Source organism: Tursiops truncatus, chromosome 1 (genome assembly GCF_011762595.2).
Source record: "Tursiops truncatus isolate mTurTru1 chromosome 1, mTurTru1.mat.Y, whole genome shotgun sequence".
Taxonomy (NCBI): domain Eukaryota; kingdom Metazoa; phylum Chordata; class Mammalia; order Artiodactyla; family Delphinidae; genus Tursiops; species Tursiops truncatus.
In genome coordinates this window covers 86,288,421-86,313,298 of record NC_047034.1, presented here as the reverse complement: position 1 = coordinate 86,313,298, position 24,878 = coordinate 86,288,421, and the positions used below count along the sequence as shown (strand labels likewise).

The following is a 24,878-nucleotide window of genomic DNA, read 5'->3' as shown; positions in this document are numbered from 1 at the left end:
ATACTTGACAATTTACCAAGTAGAAAATAATTCCTAGAATGATATATTCCAGAGTAAGATGACAAAGAATACATGTACAAAGCAATGTTGAGAGACTCACTAAGGCTAGGTTACTATGCAGTTGGGGTTCAGCTAGGCCACAACAGCTATAACGTACAGTTCTGTTTTGCACAGCCAGGAAGACTAGAGGCAGAGGGTTCTCATTCGAATATTGACCTAGAAAATATTCTTTCACTGCAGCTGCCCACAGACAAAGACTTTAGAAAGCATCGGAACCGTGTGGCCTACCTAAGCCTGTATTACAACTGAAAAGCTGTGACTACCTTCACGTGTTCCTCCTGACCACAGACTCTCCAGGATTGAGGACAGAGCTGCTCTTGTCCTTCTGCATTGCTCTGGCCCGCCAGTCTGCCAGCATGGGGCACAGGGAGGGGTAAGGGACTCATAACTACTATATGACAGCATAAAGACTAGTTCAGAGGGCTCTCTCTCCATGTGCTGGTTTGTTGTATATACATGTAGATGGGTCAAGGGGGTTTCTACTGAGTGTTCAGTGGGGTGGCTTCACTTTACTGAAATACCTGTGGGTCCCTGCCCTCTAGCTCTAATTCTCAGGCACAAGTTTTATGTTTTATACCACTAGCCCTCGTGATAGGTGACTGTTAGTCTATACATATCAAGGATTTGGATGGCTTGCTTGGCTTTGTATTTGGGCTTGCTAGAAGCAGAGGATACTTAAAGGCAGTGTTAATGTTTAGGTTTTAGGAGCTCTTCCAAGTGTCTGAGTTCCCCAGCATGGATTGGGGAGGTCCTGATTCGATTGCCTTTCCCAGATTTGTGTAAAACTCACAGAATCAAAATATCCCCCATTTCCCATTACATCATCTATTTAGTCTTTCAGTCATCATCATATTGAGTTCCTACCATGCATCAGGCAGAGTGACAAACACTGGGGATACAGCAAGAATCAAAATAAACTCACTTACTGGCTTCTTGAGCCTGGACTGAAGTATGAGAAGGACTCCCCAGGGAGGCTAATGGATTGGATCTGTTCCCCACTCCCAGTTTGAATGATGTCCTGAAGCCTTACACGTTACTCTAGGTGTGTTAAGGTCAGAACTCATAGCAGCCACATTCAATGTACTTATCTAGACACTGGCCTGGGAGACAGGCCTTTTCCTTCCAGCACAAACTGAAATAACTCAAGTATGGTTCCTTCAGAAAGGGCATTAAGTATAGTCTACCTTATCTTTTAATGGGAAGGTCCTTTTGTGCCTACTTAGCCTTCTTAGTAATTATCAGACCGAAGGCAAGTCTTCATGTGTCTGGATACCAAAGAGTGAGATGCTGCTAGTGCCTCAAAAAGCTGTAGCCTGATGTACTCTTCAGGGTCAGCGTATGATAAGTGTTAGCTGGTGAAAGAAGCCCTAGGAGTTGAAACCTATTGGGAGTATGATGCTGAGAGGCCTAATTCCTTAGGGGCCAAGATCTTCTGAAGGAAAATGGTGAAAGACAAGTCCACTGGAAATCAAATTAGAATATTGAGATAATGTTAAATATACCTCAGTCTAAAAACTTTTACTTCCTTTAATCTGATCATTTAAAGATTTCTCTTATCTTGTCAAGAAGTATTTTTATGACTTGAGATAAATCAAGATTAACATTTCTCACCGCTTTTGCACACCTCCCTCCCTTTTCTCCTCTGGATCCACACACATGCTGCTTTTTCCAGAGGTGGTAATTTAGCATTCATTATTTTTTCTGACTTAGGGTCTTGGGCCCCTTCTTTCGATGATATTGACAGGGATGAGAGAACATCTTTCACACTGTTTTTTGGTTCATACTCTCAAGGCTTTTGCCAGGGAAGGCAACTCCCCTTTCTAAAATAGTAATCTGATTTGACAAAAAGTAAAAATTTTACTATAGCTTCAGTTAACCTCCAGGGTCCCTTGAAATGCTTAATTGTATATACAAGTACTTAAGAAAAAATACAAATGAGTACAAAACATAAAGCATACAGTGTCATTTATTTTACATATGGATTTTGTTCAAGGGGTTTACAGTTTTTTTAGATCTTAATGGAGTAAAACCTAATTATAATTCTGTTTTAGTAAGGTAGGGCTTCCAAATTGACAGATAGATTGATATAATATGTAGACTACATGGAGTATTGGAAGATTAAGTTTGACATGCAGCACAAGAGAATTTGCGACAAAGTAGAATTTTTCCAACATTTTAAATTGAAGGCCAATTACGACACTTGCAGTTCTGGTGGAACACCAGACCCTGAGCACACTGGGAGTGGAAGGTCTTGCCTCCAACACACTGGTGGAACTTGGTGGTGTCTTTAGGATTGCTATAAATGCCATCTGCTTTACCAGTGCAGAAACCGTCATCTCCTCCACTGCCCCCATCACCGTCACCTCCACAACTTCCTCCATCACCACCACCTTCTCCACCACTGCCGCTGTCTCCACTGATATTGGCATAGAAACCTTCACTTCCGGATGTCACTGGTGGGTTGTCTCCATTGATATTGGCACAGAAACCTTCACTTCCGGGTGTCACTGGTGGGTTGTCTCCACTGATATTGGCACAGAAACCTTCACTTCCGGTGTCCCTGGTGGGTTGTCTCCACCGATACTGGCGCAGGAAACTTCATTTCCGTGTGTCACTGGTGGGTTGTACCAGGTCTTGGTGGCTGGTGGAGTGCATTCTAAAAGAACAAAAAGGCCATTTCAGAACATCATCATAAGCTGTTTTTGAACCTAGAAGCAAAAGCTATAGATCTCCTCTTATATCAGTTTTGCTCTCCAAGAACTTGAGCCCTGTGAGAGTTCCCAAGCTATGGTTGGGAAGAATGTTATAAGGGGACAGATGTCCAAAGCAAGGAGGAAGGGAGAACAAGGGCCACTGGAGTCCTAGCAGGATGTCAGCCCTGGGCTTATGCTACGTTTCTACTCAGGGAGAAGTGAACCCAACCCTACCGTGATTAGACCAAGGATTTTATGTGGGGGACTAATTAATACTTGTGTTTTCGTAGAGGAGGCTTATCCATATTTCTGTCATAAGTAATACATCTGCATTTTGTCATCTTGTTAGCCGTATTATACTTAGATTTTTCATCTTGTTATGTTTTGTTTCTTATACTTTATTTTTGCTTGTTTCCTTTCAACATTGCTTTTTATCCCCTTTTTCTCCCCCTGGCAATTCAGACATTTTATATTTAATTTTACTGTATTACTAGAACCCTCTCCACCACTAGAATTTGCTGCCTCTTACTCCCTCACTCTATAATTTGAGCCCATCTTTTTATAATCATCTCTTAACAGGTTTTACAATTTAAAAAAATCAATTATTCTGTCAATATCCTGAGAATAGAGACATACAGAACCCTTATATCTTCTACTTCTCTACCTCCATCTGTAGCCTTACCCCAGGGATGCTTAACCAAAGAACATACAAAGCATGTGAAGAGCAGGGGTTTCTCTCCTCACACTGCTGAGTCATGGACCAATCAGCAATGTGAGCCTTTGTGCCTGCTCTTCTTCAAGACCTACCTCCAACCCTCCCCACTAGCACCCAAAGACAAAAGCTGTAACTAAGGCAGGTGGGTAATGGCTAAGCTGGCCTGCTTATGTCTAAGTTAGGATATGGTGCACTGCACTGACAGGGGAGCTGTCTAGTTTAGAGAAAATGTCAGCACATGCATCAGACTCACTTTCAAGATATCAGATTCTTCCTCCCAGACAAAATTTTCCTGAGAAGAAAGGCCCACCTCTAGGGTATAAGGTATATTCAAATCTTTGCCCACATAGCTATTGAACTTAGACTGGCCTCTTGGTTGAAAAAAGTATTTCTAAAAAACCTCTTCCTGTAAATCTGTCCCTTTTTCACATGATGCTCTGTGGCTACCTCCATGCACTCTTGCCCCTCTGCAGTTGCCATTCTTGCAGCTTGACCTACATCATCTTTAGAACAATGTGGTGAACTTAGTAGTGATGCACCTGAGGACAAGCCCAGGAGTGACTTCAGCTTGATTGTGAGTGAATATTTGTCCTTATTGCAGAAGGAGCCTAAGAAGTCATCCAGATCAATGGCCCAAATCATGACCGCACCAAAATTGTTCTCCTTAAGAAAGTCAACCTGCAGACACAAAGAGCACTTGGTAGCCAGAATCGAATGGCATCTACACAACAAAGGATGGAGTACAGGGTGACAAGGGGATATTAGGAAGAAAAATGCAAGTGGGTTGAAACCCTATGAATTTTTCTTTTATGAAAGGATATGTGCTTTGTGAATTCAAGGTATGATTGTCTAACTCAGTTCTATTTTTGTTTTCTTGCTCCAGTTAATAAACTCTTGGGTATTAATATAAACAAAGCTAATATTTATTTAATACTAGTATTCCAAGCTAAGTTACATTTTAACATTCATTACTTGCTTAATCTTCACAGGAACTACTAGGTAGATCCTATTATTATTACTCTTTCACAGGTTTCTGGGAAGTCACCCAGTCTTAGATCAGGACTTGAGAATCAGGTATATCTGACACCAAAGTCTAGACTGTTAAGCACTGCACGATACAGCCCCTTTCTCCTGACCAGGATTCTGTAAAGATGAACTGACCGAGCAGTGCGATGGAAAGAGCTGGACGTGAGCCAATGTGGTAAGTCATTGAACAGAAGGCTGGCAGCAGGCCCAGGAGCAGAGTTCAGACAGCCCACCTGAGGGAGTCCAGGGGCTGCACAGAGAAGGCATCACTCAGGCTGGAGGGCTGGGCCAAGGCCCAGATGTGACAGAGAGAAAGAGCCGCCATAGGGCCCTTGCTAGGCAGCTCTTTGTCCAACACCTGCAGCTGATGGCAGTAAACAACCTTCTGCTACCACTGTCTTGCCCTTGTCCCCGGCCTTAGGCTTCCCCTGTGCCCTGAGCCCAGATATGATCAAAGTAGAATCATTTCTGGATTCGGGAGCTGCCAGGCTGGCCTTACTTCAAGTAAGAAGACAAAGGTCCAGCGGTCATGCCTGGGGCTGCCTCTGAGTCCAGGGTACAAGAAGAAGAGGTCCAGACCATCAAAGCCATGTGTCCTCAGGAGGGCTATCACTGAATTGACAAACTTCTGCCGGTTGGCGAATGTGGACAGCATTGTGGTGAACCTGCAGGGAGACCAGAGGTGAGGCCAGGAGTGTTTTCTGCACAACCTCAGCCTCCTTTACAAGACCCCTTGGTTCGCACCCCATGGAGGGCACAGTGGATGTGACTGAGGAAAGGAAGGCAGGTCGTTGAAACTCTCAGAGCTTCTTAAAGCCCCTCCCAGCATGGGGCTCCAATACCCAGGAATGGGGACTTCAGGCTCCAGGGAGGATTTGCAAACCACAACTTTCCCTGCCAGATGGAAACAAGCACACAGCCTGGGGTGGAGAGAGCAGGCTCAGGCCAGCTTGGCCTCTGAAAACATGGTCCGCCCCTAGCCACGCATTGTCCCTCTGCTGTTTCCTCGTGGGTAACAACTCAGCCCTGACACCCTGTCCTGGCACTGACTTTCTCTGCCTGAACAGATTAGCGGAGGGAACATGAGCTAAGGGCCAGCATTTCCAGAAAGACCTCTGAGCTAACGTGGCACAGGAGGGCCATGCTCAGACTAGGAGTTTTGTACTCTTTGCTCTTTTGTTCTTTGGCTGTTTGATTGTTTTCTTTCTTTTTTTTTTTTTTTTTCCTAGTGCTTTCTCTTCCACAGTGAAGACACTATTGGAAAACTTCTAACTTATCGGAGTTGAACTTTAAGCAATTTGGGACTAGTCCTGAGTGCAATGATTAGAAAATTAACCAGATTCAGACTTAGGCAGGCCTAGTTCCATTATCTGGTTTCCACCCATAGCTGAGCGATCTCTCATGGTCACCTGTGTGAAATATGGTACGTTTCTTAAGCTCGTGTTCCTGCTTTTCTCTGCAAATTTAGAATGTAAACAGCCACTTTGTAAGCCTCTCCCAAGTAACCACGAGATAATGCATGCAAAGCCTCTGGCCAGCGTTTGTACACAGCAAATGTTCAAGAAGTCGTGGCCCAGGGAGAGGCGAGGCCTGGGGTCAGGCAGAGCCAGTTCTCACCCAGCTCCCTGCATCCTCCCTGCATTGCTCCTGGGTTCTGTGCCAGGTGCTTCCTCACAGTCTCCCACTCTCAGGCCTCCAGGTACCCCTCTCCTACAGCTCCTTCCTCTAAGGCAGGAAGGGAGGCAACTCTTTACCCTTGGCCTCAGCCATGAAATAGGGGAAAATTTCTTCAGAGAACATGAAGGCAGTTTGTCACTTCCACACTGCCTAGTGGAGGGTAACGAAGAGTAGCCACCATGCACTGGACACAGACCATGTGCCCAGGTGCTCAGCTGAGCATCTGGTTTATATTACTTTCTTTCCTCCCATCCTTTCAGGTTGATACCTCTGGCTCCATTTATAAAGCGAGGAAACCCAGGCCCTGGGAGGCTTGGGGTTTATCCATGTCCTAAACAAGACTCCTCCCCTCTCTGAGGCAAAAGCCCTGCCTCTTCTGAAGCATTGAGGGGACAACTGTGAGCACCCCATTTTCCCCTCATTTCCCTCCAGCCCCTTTCCCACCATCTCCTGAACCTGCCTTGTCTCCCCTCACTCACCATGGAGGAGAGGTCGGGGGACCCTGGACTCCAGGGACAGGTCAGGACTCGGGGGAGTACTAGCATGTCTCCCCAGGGCCCAGCTGGCCTGTCCTCACCTCTGGCCTGCCTGCTCCTCCCCTATACACCGCCCCCACCCCAGAGAGAAGACCTGACAGCACAGTCTCACCTCGATGTGCTGAAGTTCCACCCCCCGATGGACAGCATTGTTTTCAGCTCCTTGTTCCTGTGATGCAGGACAGAGTCTGTGAGCTGGGTTCTCATTCATTCATTTGGTGAGTGGGAAGTTGGGGGGATGGGAGGACAGGAACGGAAGTGGGGAGATGGGTGGGGGAACCTAAGGAAGAAAAGAGCAGAACCCAGCAGAACCCAAGAAGGGAAGAAGGAAAAGAGGGAGAACAACCAGCCCACACAAAAGTCATCACACCCAGGAACGCCAGGGCTGCCCAAAGGCCCCCAAACTCCCCGCTCCCATGACAGTCCCATAAAAAGGAAAAGAAAAAGCCTCCTAAAATTTCTCTTCACTCACTTTCTTAGTCAACAAACATTTACTGAGCAATTATTATTTGCCACTGACTGCTTTAGGTGCTTGAGATACAGCAGTGAACAGAGGATAAGCTCCCTGCTCTCCTCTCCAGAGCTTATAATCTAGTAACATGGATTTTTCCTACCCTTCTATACCATGGATGCAGTGACAGACTACCCCCAGGGACAGGAGAGCCCAGGAGTCCTGGGGAGGGAGTACTGAGCACCAGCTCTCTGCTGGGCACTGACCCAGCCACTGGTGAACAAAGATATCACAGACATTGGCCCTTCCCTTGGGGGGCTCATTTGCAGGTGATACATGGTAACAGAAACACTAGCATTTGTGAAGCATTTGTGATGCACAGCCCTCTCTGAAGCGCTTGAACAGCATTAACACATAGACTCCTCAACACGGGGCTTGAAGGGTGAGTTGGGGGATGCCAGGCAGAGAAGAGAGAGGAGGGCATTACAAGCAGGGGCCACAGCAGCCACGAAGGCAAGGAGGCAAGAACGAGCTGAGAGTGCTGGTCAGTGGGGAGCTCCCAAGGCAGGGAAGCTCTGGAGCGCCCTGGACAGGAGGTTAGGACACAAGAATCAGAGGAAAGTTGATGACTCACAGGAGAAAAGGATTAACTCTCTTCCATTTGTAAAATACAACCCCACATCCAAAGTGAACGCACCTCTCCTTGAGCTTGTTGAACTCTGGGTAGAGGATTTTCTCATCCTGGGGATCCTTAGGAACAATCTGATTGTTGTTCATTGAGGCAAAGGCAAATACCAGGTGGGTGCAGAGAAAGGGGTCCAGGTCCCGGGGCAGGATCGAAGCAGGGCTGGGCTGACTAAATGCCCAGTTGGTGAAATAACACGCCAGTTTGTGGGCAGCACCTGGCAGGGGAGAGCAGGCATTTGTTGGCTGAAACCAAGGTGGGGATAGAGCTCAGCTTCCACAGAGCAGCGTGGACACAGCTCAAGAGACAAGGCCACAGTAACACATCCCCACTCACACCCCAAAGCTACACTGAAGGCAGGTCCCTCCCCCACTGCTGGGGTCCCCGGGGGCGGGGGGAAGGATGCCTTGTGAAACCCTGGTCAGAATAGATCCTCGAGTCTGGATCCTGGCACAGAGAGTGAGCCAAACAGCAGGTGACTGAAAATCCTCTGCTGAACTGCATTGGGTCAGCGATTCCTGACACGGAGCCAGGGCAGGGTGGGGCTGCAGGGGCCCTGGACCTGGAGCACTTCTCAGATGGACACTCTCCCTGGCTCTGGAGAGGACCACACAGGGTCCTTACCATTGTGGTGTTTCAGCACAAGAACCAGCCCTGCAGGACACAAAGGAGGAATCAAACACAGATTCACAGGCACACCCAGAGTGACAAGTCCCAGCACACCCTCCAGTTCTGAGTACATCCACAAACTAACACAAATGGAGACAGACACACCCTTCCCTCTTTCCTCTTCTCTACCCTGAGCAGACAAAGCCAGATCTACCTAAAAAAATAAACACCACTTCAGTAAACACCACATATATACACAAATGCTTTGCACAGGGACAACCATGACATTTAGAAGTCCCAGCAAAAGCTCAAGGTCAGTGGTTCTCAACCCTGGATGCTAATTTAAAAGTAGTGTTATCCTATTATTCAACGTAGTTTTGCAAGTTTTAACCACAGCAATCAGAGAAGAAAAAGAAATAAAAGGAATCCAAATTAGAAAAGAAGAAGTAAGGCTGTCACTGTTTGCAGATGACATGATACTATACATAGAGAGTCCTAAAGATGCTACCAAAAAACTACTAGAGCTAATCAATGAATTTGATAAAGTAGCAGGATACAAAATCAATGCACAGAAATCTCTGGCATTCCTATACACTAATGATGAAAAATCTGAAACTGAAATTAAGAAAACACTCACATTTACCATTGTAACAAAAAGAATAAAATATCTAGGAATAAATCTACCTAAGGAGACAAAAGACCTGTATGCAGAAAATTGTAAGACACTGATGAAAGAAGTTGAAGATGATACAGATAGTTGGAGAGATATACCATGTTCTTGGACTGGAAGAATCAACATTGTGAAAATGACTATACTACCCAAAGCAATCTACAGATTCAATGCAATCCCTATCAAACTACGAATAGCAATTTTCACAGAAGTAGAACAAAAAATTCCACAATTTGTATGGAAACACAAAAGACCCTGAATAGCCAAAGCAATCTTGAGAAAGAAAAACAGAGCTGGAGGAATCAGGCTCCCAGACATCAGACTATACTACAAAGCTACAATAGTCAGACAGTATGGTACTGGCACAAAAACAGAAATATAGATCAATGGAGCAGGATAGAAAGTCCAGAGATAAACCCACACACATATGGTCACCTTATCTTCGATAAAGGAGGCAAGAATATACAGTGGAGAAAAGACAGCCTCTTCAATAAGTGGTGCTGGGAAAACTGGACAGCTACATGTAAAAGAATGAAATGACAACACTCCCTAACACCATACACAAAAATAAACTCAAAATGGATTAAACACCTAAATGAAAGGCCAGACACTATAAAACTCTTAAAGGAAAACATAGCAGAACACTCTATGACATAAATGACAGCAAGATCCTTTTTGACCCAGCTCCTAGAGAAATGGAAATAAAAACAAAAATAAACAAATGGGACCTAATGAAATTTAAAAGCTTTTGCACAGCAAAGGAAACCATAAACAAGATGAAAAGGCAACCCTCAGAATGGGAGAAAATATTTTCAAATGAAGCAACTGACAAAAGATTAATCTCCAAAATTTACAAGGAGCTCATGCAGCTCAATAATACAAAAAAAAAAAAACCAAAAAAGAAAAACAAAAAAAAAACCTACCCAATCCAAAGATGGGCAGAAGACCTAAATAGACATTTCTCCAAAAAAGATATATAGATTGCCAACAAACACATGAAAGAATGCTCAACGTAATTAATCATTAGAAAAACGCCAATCAAAACTACAATGTGATACCATCTCACACCAGTCAGAATGGCCATCATCAAAAAATATACAAACAATAAATGCTTGAGAGGGTGTGGAGAAAAGGGAACCCTCTTGCACTGTTGGTGGGAATGTAAATTGATACAGCCACTATGGAGAACAGTATAGAGGTTCCTTAAAAAACTAAAAATAGGGCTTCCCAGGTGGCACAGTGGTTGAGAGTCTGCCTGCCAATGCAGAAGCCACGGGTTCGTGCCCCGGTCCGGGACGATCCCACATGCCACGGAGCAGCTGGGCCCATGAGCCATGGCCACTGAGCCTGCGCATCCGGAGCCTGCGCATCTGGAGCCTGTGCTCCACAATGGGAGAGGCCACAACAGTGAGAGGGCCTCATACCGCAAAAAAAGAAAAAAAAAACTAAAAATAGAACTACCATACGACCCAGCAATCCCACTACTGGCCATATACCCTGAGAAAACCATCATTCAAAAAGAGTCATGTACCACAATGTTCACTGCAGCACTATTTACAATAGCCAGGACGTGGAGGCAACCTAAGTGTCCATGGACAGATGAATGGATAAAGAAGATGTGGCACATATATACAATGGAATATTACTCAGCCATAAAAAGAAACGAAATTGAGTTATTTTTCGTGAGGTGGATGGACCTGGAGCCTATCATATAGAGTGAAGTAAGTCAGAAAGAGAAAAACAAATACCATATACTAACACATATATATGGAATCAAAAAAAAAAAAAGGTCATGAAGAACCTAGGGGCAAGATGGAAATAAAGACACAGACCTACTAGAGAATGGACTTGAGGATACAGGGAGGGGGAAGGGTAAGCTGGGACAAAGTGAGAGAGTAGCATGGACAAATATACACTACCAAACGTAAAATAGATAGCTAGTGGGAAGCAGCCGCATAGCACAGGGAGATCAGCTCCGTGCTTTGTGACCGCCTGGAGGGGTGAGATAGGGAGGGTGGGAGGGAGGGAGACGCAAGAAGGAAGAGATATGGGGACATATGTATATGTATAGCTGATTCACTTTGTTATAAAGCAGAAACTAACACATCATTGTAAAGCAATTATACTCCAATAAAGATGTTTCAATAAATAAATAAAATAAAAGTCGTGTTATCTTGGGTCCTCCCCCAGAGATTCTGATTGAATAGGTCTGAGGTGGATGCCAGGTATAAAAATGTTTAACGTGTAGCCAGAGCACCACCTCTGCTCTGATCTCTCCTCCCTTGGCCCCTCTGGCCCTTCACTGTGTCCTGTCCTACCTCTACCTAATCCAGGTCCCTGAGTCCCAGGATGCTTCTCAGGCACCAGAGAGACAACAAGTTTATGAAGCCTGGCACCCCTGGACTGAGAGACATTGCAGGGCTGGAACCCACCACAGTCACCACCCCATAGCAACAGCTTCCCCATCTCCATGTTGTGAGATCTGTAGGCTTAGACATGGAACCCCTTTATATGTGCTTCCCCAGGTATGACCCTGGGACAACACTGGGATAGCCCAGCTAAATACACACAAAACCAGGGACAATGATTAATGGGCAGCTGCCCCAGAGTCACAGCGACCCCAGCATCTCCTGTCTTCCCACCCAGCAGAGCTATAGCTCTCAGATCCAACAAAGCAACAACTCCCTCTGACACTGGCACAGAGCGGGTGTCCACCATGGGCCCTAGCGAGGGCAGGGTGGCACTCAGCCCCTCTTTCTGGAATTCAGCCCCATGTGGACTGAGTATGAGGAAGAAACACTGAAGGGCAGCAGTAATTCTATTGTTTTAAGATTAGTGGTTTAGGAAAGCTGTGTAATGTAAAGTTAAAAAGCACCAGACATGGACTCAGGCAGGACAAAGTCTGAATCCTAGTGTCAAAAATTAGAAGTTTTAGGGCTTCCCTAGTGGCACAGTGGTTGAGAATCTGCCTGCCAATGCAGGGGACTCGGGTTCGAGCCCTGGTTCGGGAAGATCCCACATGCTGCGGAGCAACTAAGCCTGTGTGCCACAACTACTGAGCCTGCGCTCTAGAGCCCATGAGCCACAACTACTAAGCCCGCGTGCCACAACTACTGAAGTCCACGCACCTAGAGCCCGTGCTCCGCAACAAGAGAAGCCACTGCAATGAGAAGCCTGCGCACTGCAACAAAGAGCAGCCCCTACTCGCCACAGCTAGAGAAAGCCCGTGCCCAGCAACGAAGACCCAACGCAGCCAAAAATAAAAATTAAATAAATTTATATTAAAAAAAAAGTAGAAGTTTTATCATCTTGGACAGTTACTTGGCTCTTTGAGCTCCAGCTTCCACACTTGTAAAACGGAGATAACACTTGAACTTACCTCATAGGGTTTTATACATATTAAAGAGATAATGTGTCACTTCGTCCCAACATTGACATATACACACTACCAAAGGTAAAATAGACAGCTAGTGGGAAGCAGCAGCATCACAAGGGTAGATCAGCTCGGTGCTTTGTGACCACCTAGAGGGGTGGGATGGAGAGGGTGGGAGGGAGATGCAAGAGGGAGGGGATATGGGGATATATGCATATATATAGCTGATTCACTTTGTTATACAGCAGAAACTAACACAACATTGTAAAGCAATCATACTCCAATAAAGATGTTTAAAAAAAAGAGAGATAATGTGTGAAAAACTGTTAATTCAGTGCTTTGCATATAGTAAGGGCTCAGTCAATGGCAGCAGGTATTAGTGATACCATAAGAGTTTCCCCGAGAGCAGGGTTCTCAAACTCAAATGCTGACAGGCAGATAATGTAAATCAGTGTAGTGGACACAATAGAATAGTTCACTTTCACTTAATTGGAAGAATAACAGTTCAAGCTCAGTGATACACTTCAACTAACATGAGGAGGCAGCAGAGATTGGTATGAACAGGGACAGCACTGAGTAGCCACTAATTTCTGCCTTGCAGTGAAATAGAACCAATCTTTTGGAGGATTCTTCAATTTCTCAATAAAAAAAAAATCTGAATTTTTGTTTGAGTCAACAATGTTTGAGCCAGTATAAGAGCCAATGGTGACACTGTCATGAGAAGTGTCATGAACCTAAGTAATATAATGAACCCAATTCTGGACACCTGAATTTTTAAAATATACAACAATAATACAGCAATAATATGAAGGGTACAACAATTTATGAAGAATAAATAACATAAGTCTATACTCCAATGATCCATCAGCTTTTTTTCTGCTACAGAGGCTCTCAGACCATGAGAATTCCCATATTTCAGGGTCTGAACCTCAATCATGGGGGACCAGAAACTGGATGTTCTCAGTGTATCCACTATGCCCATCCTCTTGGGGACTCACACAGCTCACCTAATCCACACGCCATTGAGGTGCTAACCAGATATCAATATAATAAATGACCCTGGCAAATAACAATGGCTAGTGGTTGAATTCACTTCATTTCCAATATGAGGAAACTAGGAGAGTTTCATTTGTATCAGCAGGTTGCTTGCATATCGTGGAATAAAAACAATAAGTATAAACAATGGCATAGAATGTTTAGGGCAAGGATATTTCACTGAAACTTGGGAAAGCCAGAGAATACCCCACCCAACAGAGGCTGTGTCTCCATTCGTTCAGCCCTCTTCGCCTTCCTTCATGTATTCAATGAATATTCACTGAGCACAGGCCAGGCCCTGATAGCCACCCTATGTTTGTGATGATGAAGGCATAGTTTCTGCTCAAGGAGCTTCTAGTCTAGTGAGCACATGGATCACATCCTCCAGAGCTAGTGTGTGTCTCTCTCTTGTATCTCTTGGATAAGTGCAGTGGAAATCACATGAGTTTTGTTTCTAAACAGGATTGAGATTCAGTTCCTGCTTTGCACTGTCATTACGTCCCACCTGCATGTTCAATGCCACCCTCCATACCTTGAGCTAATATTAACCTGAATCAGGAGATAATTAAGTCCCTGAATGCAGTGCTGGATTAGATCTGGCAACATCTCGCACCGTTGGTAGATTACCCCTGGTGCGGTTTCTAACTCTAGTGACCAAGCTCTTACTTGTTTCCTAATTCCCAGCCCATGTGCCTTAAATCTTCTTTCTGGGTCTCTGCTTTGATTTCTCTCCCTGGTTTATAACTGTAGGCACCACAGTTGGTTCCTAGGGCCTGGGTCCTGACTCATTCTTGCCAGGCTCCTGGGGCCTTACTGCCTGTCTTTTAAGACCACCCTGATGTGAATGCCTGTTTCTCTCTGCTTCTAAGCCTCCCTTCACCCCACCTCCTGCTCCCCAGATACCACATCACTGAGATTTCCCACGAGGTTTGTGCCCTTCCACCCAGACTCCTGCCAGGGGCACTAGCTGTTCATGCTGTACCCATCACAGGACCAGATCTGCCTGCCAACTGAACCTCCTTCGCTTGAACCTGGCTCAGTGTTCTGGGCTCCTAGTCTGCTGCAGTGGGCAAGGCTGGATCCCAGACCTCCCTCTTCCATACTTTCAAAAGTGACTAATGATGCTGAGAAGAACGGCAAGATATAACAATGGATGCCCAGGAGTGACGTCTGCTTCATTCCGGGATGACTGTGCCAAAGAATTGGCAACTAAGCCTCTGTGTGTAGGAGATGATGAACAGTGAAATGCTGAGTGAGGGTCAGGTTGAAAGTCACTGTGCCACGTTGCACTGCTCGCTCCCAATCCTCCTCCTTGGGTTCCTGCTGTCAAAAGTATGACCGTTGCTTTGTATTTTCACACACCCACCCAGATGCTTAGGAAACACTCCTTCCCAATGCTCAGCCTGTTCTCACGAAATGAGAAAAGGCACGTACAATACCTTTTAGTTGGCTTGCTGAAGAAATCCCCACTGCAGCACAACCTTTTCCACATTCTACACACTCAACTAGATGAAGGCAAGATCACAGACATGAAGGGCTGTGGGTTTAACAAAGCATTTGACCAAACTTTTCATGATTCTCATGCGGAAGAACTGGAGAAGTATGACTCAAACAAAAGCAACTGGTTGAATAACACAAGAACACAAAGAGCGTTGACTCCAGATCAGTGTAAACTTGAAATAGCTTTACCACATCTCTAAAATGAAGGAGATAGACTAGAGCATAGTTTCCCAATATTTAATATAAAAGATGATTTTTGGCTGTACATTAGGATTTTTTAATTTTAATATTTATGTGCTTATTTTTAATGTGTTAGAAAATGTAATTATCCAAAAACCCCATGATTTCTTAGATATTATTTAAGTGTAAAACTTGAGGCAATTCAAAAAAGAATATTTTAATAAAGTCGTAAAGGTAACACTATTCATTCAATCTCCTTAGAAGACATTTTGAGAACACCACAATCCTAAACGCATTTTATAACCCAGCAAGTTCACTTTTAGAAATTTACCATGCAGACATATCTGCCCAAGTACACAAAGAGAGTATGTTCACTGCAGGTTTATTTGTAACAACAACAAAAAAGAGAATTCCCATCTAACTAAATGACCATTACTTGGAGACAGATAAATATGTTATTGCACATACACGCAATGACCTCTTTCTTTACCTTTTAAGCCAGTGGTTTTCTACTGGGCAATAAATCACCCCCATGGGACACTTGGCAATGTCTGGAGACGTTTTTGCTTGTCACGATGGGGACGGGGTGCTACTAGTACCTAGTGGGTAGAAGACAGGGATGGTGCTAAACACCCTACAAGGCACAAGACAGCCTCCAACAGCAAAGAATTATCCATTATTGATAATTAATAATCTCAAGGGTGAAAAAAAACCCAGTTAAAGCAGAGTTGCTTTCATTATTGTTCTTGTTCTTTTAATGCCATCACAAACCTGAGATCACGTATATACTTACCCCTTATTACCCTAGATTTAAAATTAAACAACTGTTTCAACTATTGCAAAGTGAACTCTTTTAGTGAGGATAAGTGATTGATTTATCTTTGTAGCCCCAGAACCAATAATTAAATAGTCTGCCTTTGGAATGAATGAGCTAAGGAAAAGCACAGCCAAGGAGCACACTCTGGCTTAGAAAGAGGCAACTGGCATTGGGTCCACTTATAGAAGCAGGGATTGTAACAGCTATATTTTATATTACTTGTTTTTATCTTCCCATTTCCCTCCTGTTACTTTATATGAGGGCACTGTTGATGGCTAATTGTTTAGGTTTAAAGTGAAATTATGAACAAATGAACATCATCCCATGATGATAAATAGCTGATGGAACTTTGGGCATCTCTTGTGTTGAGGTCATGACATTTGACCTGCATTTCAGACAAGAGAGGACAGTAGGGGGCAAACAGGCTGGACCACAACAGATATTTTCCAATTGTCCCTCTACCTCCCTATCTTTCTCCACCTTGCTCTCTGCCCCTGCAAGTTAGTCTGTTTGGACTACATCCAATAGCTCAGTGGGCTCTGCCTGACAAAAGAGTAGAGGGAGGAAGGAGAGTGAGGTCAGGGTAAGGATCACTCCCTGTGAGGTCACATCAAGATGACCATAACCCTCCTTGGAGGTTCACTGCTCCACTCAAGGAAGACTGCTCGACCTGACTATCTCTTCTTCCAGTTTCAGGTAACCTCTCCCTGTAACAGTTCCACTCTTCTAGCCCTGGCTTCCTACACTAGCTCTATGATTCCCCTACACCACTCCCCAAACTCTGTAGTTACTCTCTTTGTAAATGAACCTTCCTCACATTATCTTAATTTGAGTATACCACCTGTTTTCCTTAGGACCCTGACTGACAGACCATATAATCTTGGATCATGTTGCTTAATCTTTATGAGTCTGTTTTCCCGCCTATAATGTTAAAATATTAATAATTATCTTTCTGAGTGTTCAGATTATTAAAAGTCTTACTTTAAATAGAGCGTTTAAAGGGTAAGTACTCAAAAATATAATGACTATTAACTATTTGCATTTTTTAGGTGCAACAGAACACTCAACTAGAAGCAATTTAACCAAAATGAAAACTTATTTACACTCATTAAAAGAAGTCCAGAAGAGACGGCTTAATCAGCACTGCTTAATTCAGGTGTTTAGCAGAATCATCCAGGACCCAAGTTCTTGATGTGTTTCTTCTCTAAAGGACATGGCCACCCATACCTGAACAAAATCAAAGTCCTGTTGGTAATTATGGAGGAAGGAGGGAGAATAGTTATTAGACAGCCAACTATGCAGGCTACACTGTTATTAAAGTGTATGTTAATGAGCAGCTGCCCAACCTTCGGTGGCACACCAGAGTGCATGGGGCCCAGAAAGACTCTTGGGGCGTTGCAGTCAGAAGAGCAGGGTCAGAACAAGAAAGACAATACCCTTCACAGAAACCAATGAAGAGGGACTGTTATTCCTGATGACAGTGATGACTTCACAGAAAGATTCCCATAACTCTGACAACAGCTTCTATTCACTTCCAACCTCACAGAACATGCAGCATTTTCCCCACTGACCAAGTAATTGTTGGAGTTGTGGGGTTGCAAACAACAGACACCAGCTCTGGCTAAATCAATCAAAACAGGAATTCAAAGGAAAGCCTGTAAGGCAACTTACAATCAATGAGCATGTTGTAGAATAGTCTTGAAACACAGGCAGTGTATATATGTCCATTCTCTAACAGGTCTGTGTCTTTATTCCCGTCTTGCCCCTAGGTTCTTCATGACCACTTTTATTTATTTATTTTTTAGATTCCATATATATGTGTTAGCATACAGTTTTTGTTTTTCTCTTTCTGACTTACTTCACTCTGTAGGACAGACTCTAGGTCCATCCACCTCACTACAAATAACTCAATTTCATTTCTTTTTATGGCTGAGTAAAATTTTGTTGTATATATGTGCCACATCTTCTTTATCCATTCATCTGTCGATGGACACTTAGGTTGCTTCCATGTCCTGGCTATTGTAAATAGAGCTGCAATGAACATTGTGGTACATGACTCTTGGCATTATGGTTTTCTCAGGGTATATGCCCAGTAGTGGGATTGCTGGGTTGTATGGTAGTTCTGTTTTTAGTTTTTTAAGGAACCTCTGTACTGTTCTCCATAGTGGCTGTATCAATTTACATTCCCACCAACAGTGTGAGAGGGTTCCCTTTTCTCCACACCCTCTCAAGTATTTATTGTTTGTTGATTTTTTGATGATGGCCATTCTGACTGGTGTGAGATGGTATCACATTGTAGTTTTGATTTGCATTTCTCTAATGATTAATGATGTAATGATGTTGAGCATTCTTTCATGTGTTTGTTGGCAATCTGTATATCTTCTTTGGAGAAATGTCTGTTTAGGTCTTCTGCCCATTTTTGGATTGAGTTGTTTGTTTTTTTGATATTGAGCTGCGTGAGCTGCTTGTAAATTTTGGAGATTAATCCTTTGTCGGTTGCTTCATTTGCAAATACTTTCTCCCATTCTGAGGGTTGTCTTTTGGTCTTGTTTATGGTTTCCTTTGCTGTGCAAAAGCTTTGAAGTTTCATTAGGTCCCATTTGTTTATTTTTGCTTTTATCTCCATTACTCTAGGAGGTGGGTCAGAAAGGATCTTGCTGTGATTTATGTCATAGAGTGTTCTGCCTATGTTTTCCTCTGAGACTTTTATAGTGTCTGGCCTTATATTTAGGTCTTTAGTCCATTTTTAGTTTATTTTTGTGTGTGGTGTTAGGGAGTGTTCTGATTTCATTCTTTTACATGGAGCTGTCCTGTTTATGTTTTGGTTTTTGATAATAGTCATTCTGATAGGTGTGAGGTGTTATTTCACTGTAGTTTTGATTTGCATTTTCCTGATGATTAGTGATGTTGAGCATTTTTTCAGGTGTCTGGTGGCCATATTTATTTATTTATTTACATTTGGAAAAGTGTATTTCAGGTCTTCTGTTCATTTTTAATCCAGTTGTTTGGGTTTTTTGATATTAAATTATATGAGTGCTTTATTTTTCTAGATATTAACCCCTTATTGAATATATGATTTGCAAGTGTCTTCTCCCATTCCATAGGTTGCCTTTCTGTTTTGTTGCTGGTTTCTTTCTCCTTGCAAAAGCTTTTTAATTTGCTATAGCTCCATTTTTCTTTTTTTCTCTCTTTTGTTTCTTTCTCTCTTTTCTTTCTTTCTTTCTTTCTTTGTTTCTTTCTTCCTTTCTTTCTTCCTTTCTTTCTTCCTCCCCCCCATTTTGTTGTCCTTGCCTGAGGAGGCAGATCCAAAACAATATTGCTAAGATCTAAGTCAAAGATCTGACTGCCTATGCTTTCTTCTAGGAGTTTTATGGTTTCAGGTCTTACATTCTTACATTCAAGTGTTTGAAACCAATTTGAACTCAGCTTTGTATATGCTGTAAGATAGTGTGGCCCAATTCATTCTTTCACATATAACTGTGCAATATTCCCAACACTATTTATTGAGGAGACTCTTTTCTCCCCTGTTCTGTATTCTTGCCTCCTTTGTCATAGCTTAATTGACCATATGAGCATGGATTTATTTCTCAGCTCTCTATTCTGGTCCATTGAGCTATGTGTCTGTTTTTGTGGGAGAATCATAGTTTTGGTGTCATATTTTACATATTTTTATTTTGCATACCCTTAACTAATCATTTTAGATGTAGATTATTTTACTACTTTTGTCCTTTAGCCTTCATACTAGCTATAGGTGCTTGATCCACTGCTTTTTACTTTATGTTTCCATTTACCAGTGAGAGTTTTCTTTCATAATTTTTTTGTATCTAGTTGTGGCCTTTTCTTTTCCATTTGAAGAAATCCCTTAACATTCCTTACAGGGCCAATTTACTGGTGATGAACTTCTTTTACAGTTGCTTAGCTGGGAAACTCTTTTCTCTCCCTCAATTATGAATGATAACTTTGCTAGGTAGAGTAGTCTTGCTTTTTTTTTTTCTTTCAGCACCTTTAATATATCATGCCACTCCCTTCTGGCCTGTAAACTTTCTGCTGAAAAATGAGCTGATAGTCTTATGGGGTTCTCTTGCCTGTAACTAGTTGATTTTCTCTTGCTTCTTTTAAGATTTATTTTATCTTTAACTTTTAGACATTTTAATTATGTCTTGGTGTGGGTCTCTTCTAGTTCATCTTGCTTGGGACTCTTTGTGATTCCTGGTCTTTGATGTCTGTTTTCTTTACCAGGTTAGGGAAGTTTTCTGCTATCATTTCTTCAAATAAGCTTTCTGTCCCTTTCCCTCACTCCTCCTTCTCAGACTCCTATAATATGAATGTTACTACAATGTAATGTTGTTCCCAAAGTTTGTTAAACTCTCCTCATTTTAAAAATTATTTTTTCTTTTTGCTGTTCCAATTGTATGATTTCCATTGCTATGTCTTTCAGATTACTGATCTCTTCTTCTCTGTCATCTAATCTGATGTTGATTCCATCTAGTGTATTTTTTACTTCAGTTATTGTATTCTTCCCGATTTGTTCTTTTATATATTTTCTATCTCTTTGTTGAAATTCTCACTGTGTTCACCCTTTCATACTCTATGATCATTACTCTATGACCATTACTTTGAACTCCTTATCAGTAGATTACATATCTCCATTTTGTTCAATTATTCTTTTGAGGTTTAGTCTTGTTCTTTCGTTGGAACATATGCCTCTGTCTCCTCATTTTTTCTAACTCTCTGTTTGTTTCTATATATTAGATAGATCACCTACATCTCCCAGTCTTGAAGGAGTGGCTTTATGTAGAAGAATTCCTATGGGGACCAGAGAGCAATCACTTCTGGTCACCAAAGCCAGGCACTCTAGAGGTGTACCCTGCATGGGCCTTCCTGTTGTGGTGGTTCTATGACAGTTGTGGGTGTGCTGGTAGGTGGGACTAGCCTCCAACCTGGCTGAAAGTGAAGCTTAGAAACAGCTGCTGTAGGTGTACTGGTGGGCAGAGCTGGCTCTGGGGAGCTGACTCAGGGTGCAGCTGCAACATTGAAAGCACACTTCTGGACAGCACTGACCCCTGGAATATCAGACTTAGAATTCACACCCACCACCACATTCCTCCTCTACCAGGGACAGAGCTGGTTTTGAGTCAGCCCCCCAGAACAGGGAGACAGTCAACAGTTTGCTTGCTTCAATCACCCAGTCCCCTTGAAAGAGATAATATTTTTCAGAAGAGAAAAAGGACCCAGCAATTTGCTGCTCCCCTCCCTAATTCCTGATCACAGGGTTCTACATCACACCTACAGCTCAGAAAAGCCTGAGTCAAGCACAGGAAGTGAGCAGTCTTCACTAACAGAGACCAGGAGGGGAGCATTAAGAGAGAAGAAGAAGGTTGAGAAAGGTAAAGCCCATGGGTCTCAAGACAAAACCTGACTGGGCAATCCCCAAAGCCCATTTTAAAATGATCAGAGAAGGTGGCTTGATCCCCACTGTGGGTTAAAGTCTGGCTACCACTCAAGTCTACAGTACAAGTTCCAAGGAAAGATAAAGGAAATGGAGGGAAGCCAGGGTTGAAAGCCATCCTGGCAACTAACCATCCCATCTGGTCCCTCCCTGTAGCTTTGGCAAAAAGCCAGAAACACAGGCTTTCCAACCACACAGCCCTACAAGCCCACAGTATTAATCATTTTGGATGTCAAGCAGGAACAAGACCATATTTTAGCCATTTGCAGTCAGAGACCATACAACCCCAAAAATGGACTACAGTCTTAAGAGATCTTTCACATTCCAAAACCTCAGCTACAACAGTGCCTGCTTTAAGGAGATACCCAATCAGCTAATGCTACGTCAACGCAAGGATCCCCCCTCATTCTTCCTATTCATACCCACCAGGCCCTTGATGACAAAGAACAGAACCTGTGCGGGGAGAACACCAGCCCAGTGACACACTGGGAGTGCACAGCTGAGCTGAGGGCACAGCTTGCACTCTTGGTGTCCACAAGGGAGACAGTCCCATTCTCATCACCTGAAGGAAAGAGAGAGTACATCACAGAGGTTACAAGCAAGAGCTTTGGACTCAGCCAGATCTGGATTTGAATGCCCTCCATCATGAACAAGTTAACCACTCTGAGCATCAGTTTCCACTTTGGTAAAGTAGGAATAACTGGTCATTTGGGGGTTGTGGAAATTAAATTAATGGATGACATAATTGTTATCACAAACTATGTCACCATATACCCAGCCATATCACGGTTAACACAACTGTCCCTACTATACAACATTCCCTATGTAACAATCCACTTGCTTTCTGGCCCACTGACTTCTAGCCATGAATACAAGAGCCACAGCAAACAGTCAGGAATCAAATCTACTAGGACAAAAATCATCATGTTCTCCAAAGCTAAACTGAAACCACTTTTGGATCATCCCACCTCCCTACACCCCCATTAATATAATTCACCTTGCGCCCAAGTGTGCTGATGAGACTGAGCAGCCAGAGTCTCGACTTATGGGGTCAGCTCTCTCATTCAAACTGCCCTCCCCAGAGTCAAGACACAGTTCGCCATGCTGCCTTACCAAAGACAAAGACTTCACTCTGCTGAGGATGCCAAGCCAGGGAGGCGGGAAGGTAGCCAGAGGCACTGCAGCCTGCAAAGGGAAGAAGAGGGGTCTGGAACAAGACTCCAAGCCCAGTTCTGAGCCGAAGTTTCCCAGGTGAAGTCACTCGCAATCCCAGGAGCACCTTTATTCAGTGTCCCAAGCCCTGCTAAGGCAGTCCTGTCCTCATCCTTGACCCTCACAACCTACATCTACCCATCAGCCACTCGCCCTTTCCAGATGTGAGTCACGGGCAAGTTTCAAAACAAAGCATGAAGATAACAACTCTGGCCCTTTTGTTCACCCATCCAGGAAATGTAAATGACCCACCCAGGAATCAGCCCTTCCTCTTGGGACCCTCTGCATGAAATGGGGTCAGCAGAACTTTAGTGGGAAGAAAACAATTTTGTCACTTGTGTCAGAGTGACTGGGCATCTGGCACCTTCACCTTTGACTCTAGCCAAGGAAAGCCTCTTCCAGGTGGATTCCTAGTACCATCTAAAAACAAAACAGCCAAGGCTAGGACTGATAAAGAAAGAGCATGCACTCACCTCGGTATGAATTCAGAACCATTTGCTGAGCAAGGTCCCAAACCTTGATGCTAAGAAGCAAAATGAAGCAGAAACTTAATGTTGACCTACACTGTCTACATAAAAACATGTGTTCAAACAAGAAATTCCTTTAACAGACACATCTTATGTCTTTGTCTACTGGACAGCTGATATAGCCTGTTTTTACAGTAGATTGCAAAATCTCTAAGGAAACCTTATAGACATGTCATAATTAGTCACTGAGTTCTTATAATAAGTCCAAAACATTACTTAATGAGGTCAGTATGACACTAAAGACACACAAAGGAGGCCTAGAGACTCTATGGGAGCAGGGACTCACCAGAAGTCTTTCCTACCACTGACAGCTTGTGTGTCAGAGCTCAGCACACTGACTGTAGACATGATGTCATAATGCTTATACTTGCAGAACTTGCTGACAATGAGTGTCTCATTCTCATCCAGCTCCCACAATTCAACAGCACCTGTTGGGAGTGGGGAAGAGGGTGAGGAAAACAAGCTTGGATTATGTCAAGACAGCAATTCACTTCTAGGATTCAAGTAGTCCATTGTCAATAAACTAACAAATTAAGTTATTCCTATAAAAGCAAAGTCTGCATCTTTAGAAGGTTTAACTAACTCTCAAGCCATTTGACTTTATTCTGGCATTACTGATGTCCTACTAACAGTCCAGAAAATTAGGTGGGGAAAGCTTCTAGAAAAAGACAGAGAAAGATGGAATGGCTAGTAAAATCCATTATCCTGCTTCCAGTAAGAAAACATTGCAAACAAAGATGAATCGCCACAATGATCTGCGCAGCATACAGTCCAGTATGGTTAAATCTTCTCTGTTATTTGGACACTAATAAATATTGGTTGAACAATTTGAATAAATGTCTTACAGAGTCGTAAAAAATATGTTGTCTTCTCAGTGTCTTCTCAGTGACTGGCTAAGTTCAAAAACCCTACACATAGCTGTCCTGAATAAGTAGTGTTCAAGCTCAACTGCCAGAGAGACTCAACCTTTAATGTCCCACTTTTACCTTCCATGCAATGTCTGCCAACACCCAAATGATGTTTTTTTTTTTTTTTTAAATTCCAGAGTCTCCATTGCTGAACCTGACATTCAAAACAAAGAAAGCAAAATGGGAAGAAACGGAAAGATACAGGTAGTACAGATTGGACATTCTTTTCTCTGAGGTACCCATTCAAATTTTTACCCATTTTTAAAATTAGGTTCTATTTCTTACTGTTAAATGTTACTTCTCTCTCCCTCCCCCCGCCCCCACCCCCGCCCCACGTATAGATAATTTTTCTGTCATGATTCCCCAACCATCCTAAAAACTCTACTGTTAATCTCCCAGAGATTCTCTCAAACATTATGACCATACACCCCTACCAACGTGAAAATCAACAGTGATAAACACTATCATTAAATCCACAGACCCTATTCAAATTTGGCAATTGTCACAACAACACATCTTTCTTATCTCATTCATTCAGGAATACGTGTTGCATTAGATTTTCATGTTTCATCAATATCCCTCAGTCTGAAGTAATTCCTCAGCCTTTTTATGCCCCTCATATCCTTGGTACACATACAGTCACTTTGTTTTTGCTAGTTCACACTCTCCTGGGCTCCTGGCCCTGGAGGTGCATGTTCCCACCCAACGTGGCTCCGGGACAGCTCCGGGGCAGCTCCGCTTGCCGCGCATGTGTA

The 24,878-nt window shown here is 43.3% G+C and overlaps 2 protein-coding genes across 4 annotated transcripts in view; one reads left to right on the top strand and one right to left on the bottom strand.

The window, feature by feature from the left end:
* LOC101326862 (ciliary microtubule-associated protein 3-like) overlaps window positions 1-2,030 on the top strand; it is a 26,234-nt gene extending 24,204 nt beyond the window's left edge. Inside the window, exon 6 of the mRNA XM_073809633.1 lies at window positions 241-2,030. Coding sequence (XP_073665734.1) covers window positions 241-309 — 69 coding nt within the window. The 3' untranslated portion in view covers window positions 310-2,030. The remainder of the gene's footprint in view (window positions 1-240) is intronic.
* LOC101326117 (oviduct-specific glycoprotein-like) lies at window positions 2,015-24,878 on the bottom strand. Of its 3 annotated transcripts, XM_033862038.2 has the most exons (9): window positions 24,761-24,878; window positions 23,502-23,643; window positions 23,162-23,211; window positions 22,590-22,661; window positions 8,468-8,497; window positions 7,856-8,060; window positions 6,820-6,876; window positions 4,994-5,159; window positions 2,015-2,716 (listed from the first exon to the last, which is right to left on the bottom strand). In XM_033862038.2, the coding sequence occupies exons 2-9, from the start codon at window positions 23,561-23,563 to the stop codon at window positions 2,672-2,674; spliced, it is 687 nt and encodes a 228-aa protein (XP_033717929.1). In that variant the 5' UTR covers window positions 23,564-23,643; window positions 24,761-24,878; the 3' UTR covers window positions 2,015-2,671. The 3 variants fall into 3 exon arrangements, with proteins under 3 accessions (XP_033717929.1, XP_073665724.1, XP_073665729.1); XM_073809628.1 differs by lacking the exons at window positions 2,015-2,716; window positions 24,761-24,878 and adding an exon at window positions 17,131-17,254 and having other exon boundaries at window positions 4,169-5,159; window positions 8,468-15,809; window positions 23,502-23,514; XM_073809623.1 differs by lacking the exons at window positions 2,015-2,716; window positions 8,468-8,497 and having other exon boundaries at window positions 4,168-5,159; window positions 24,761-24,875.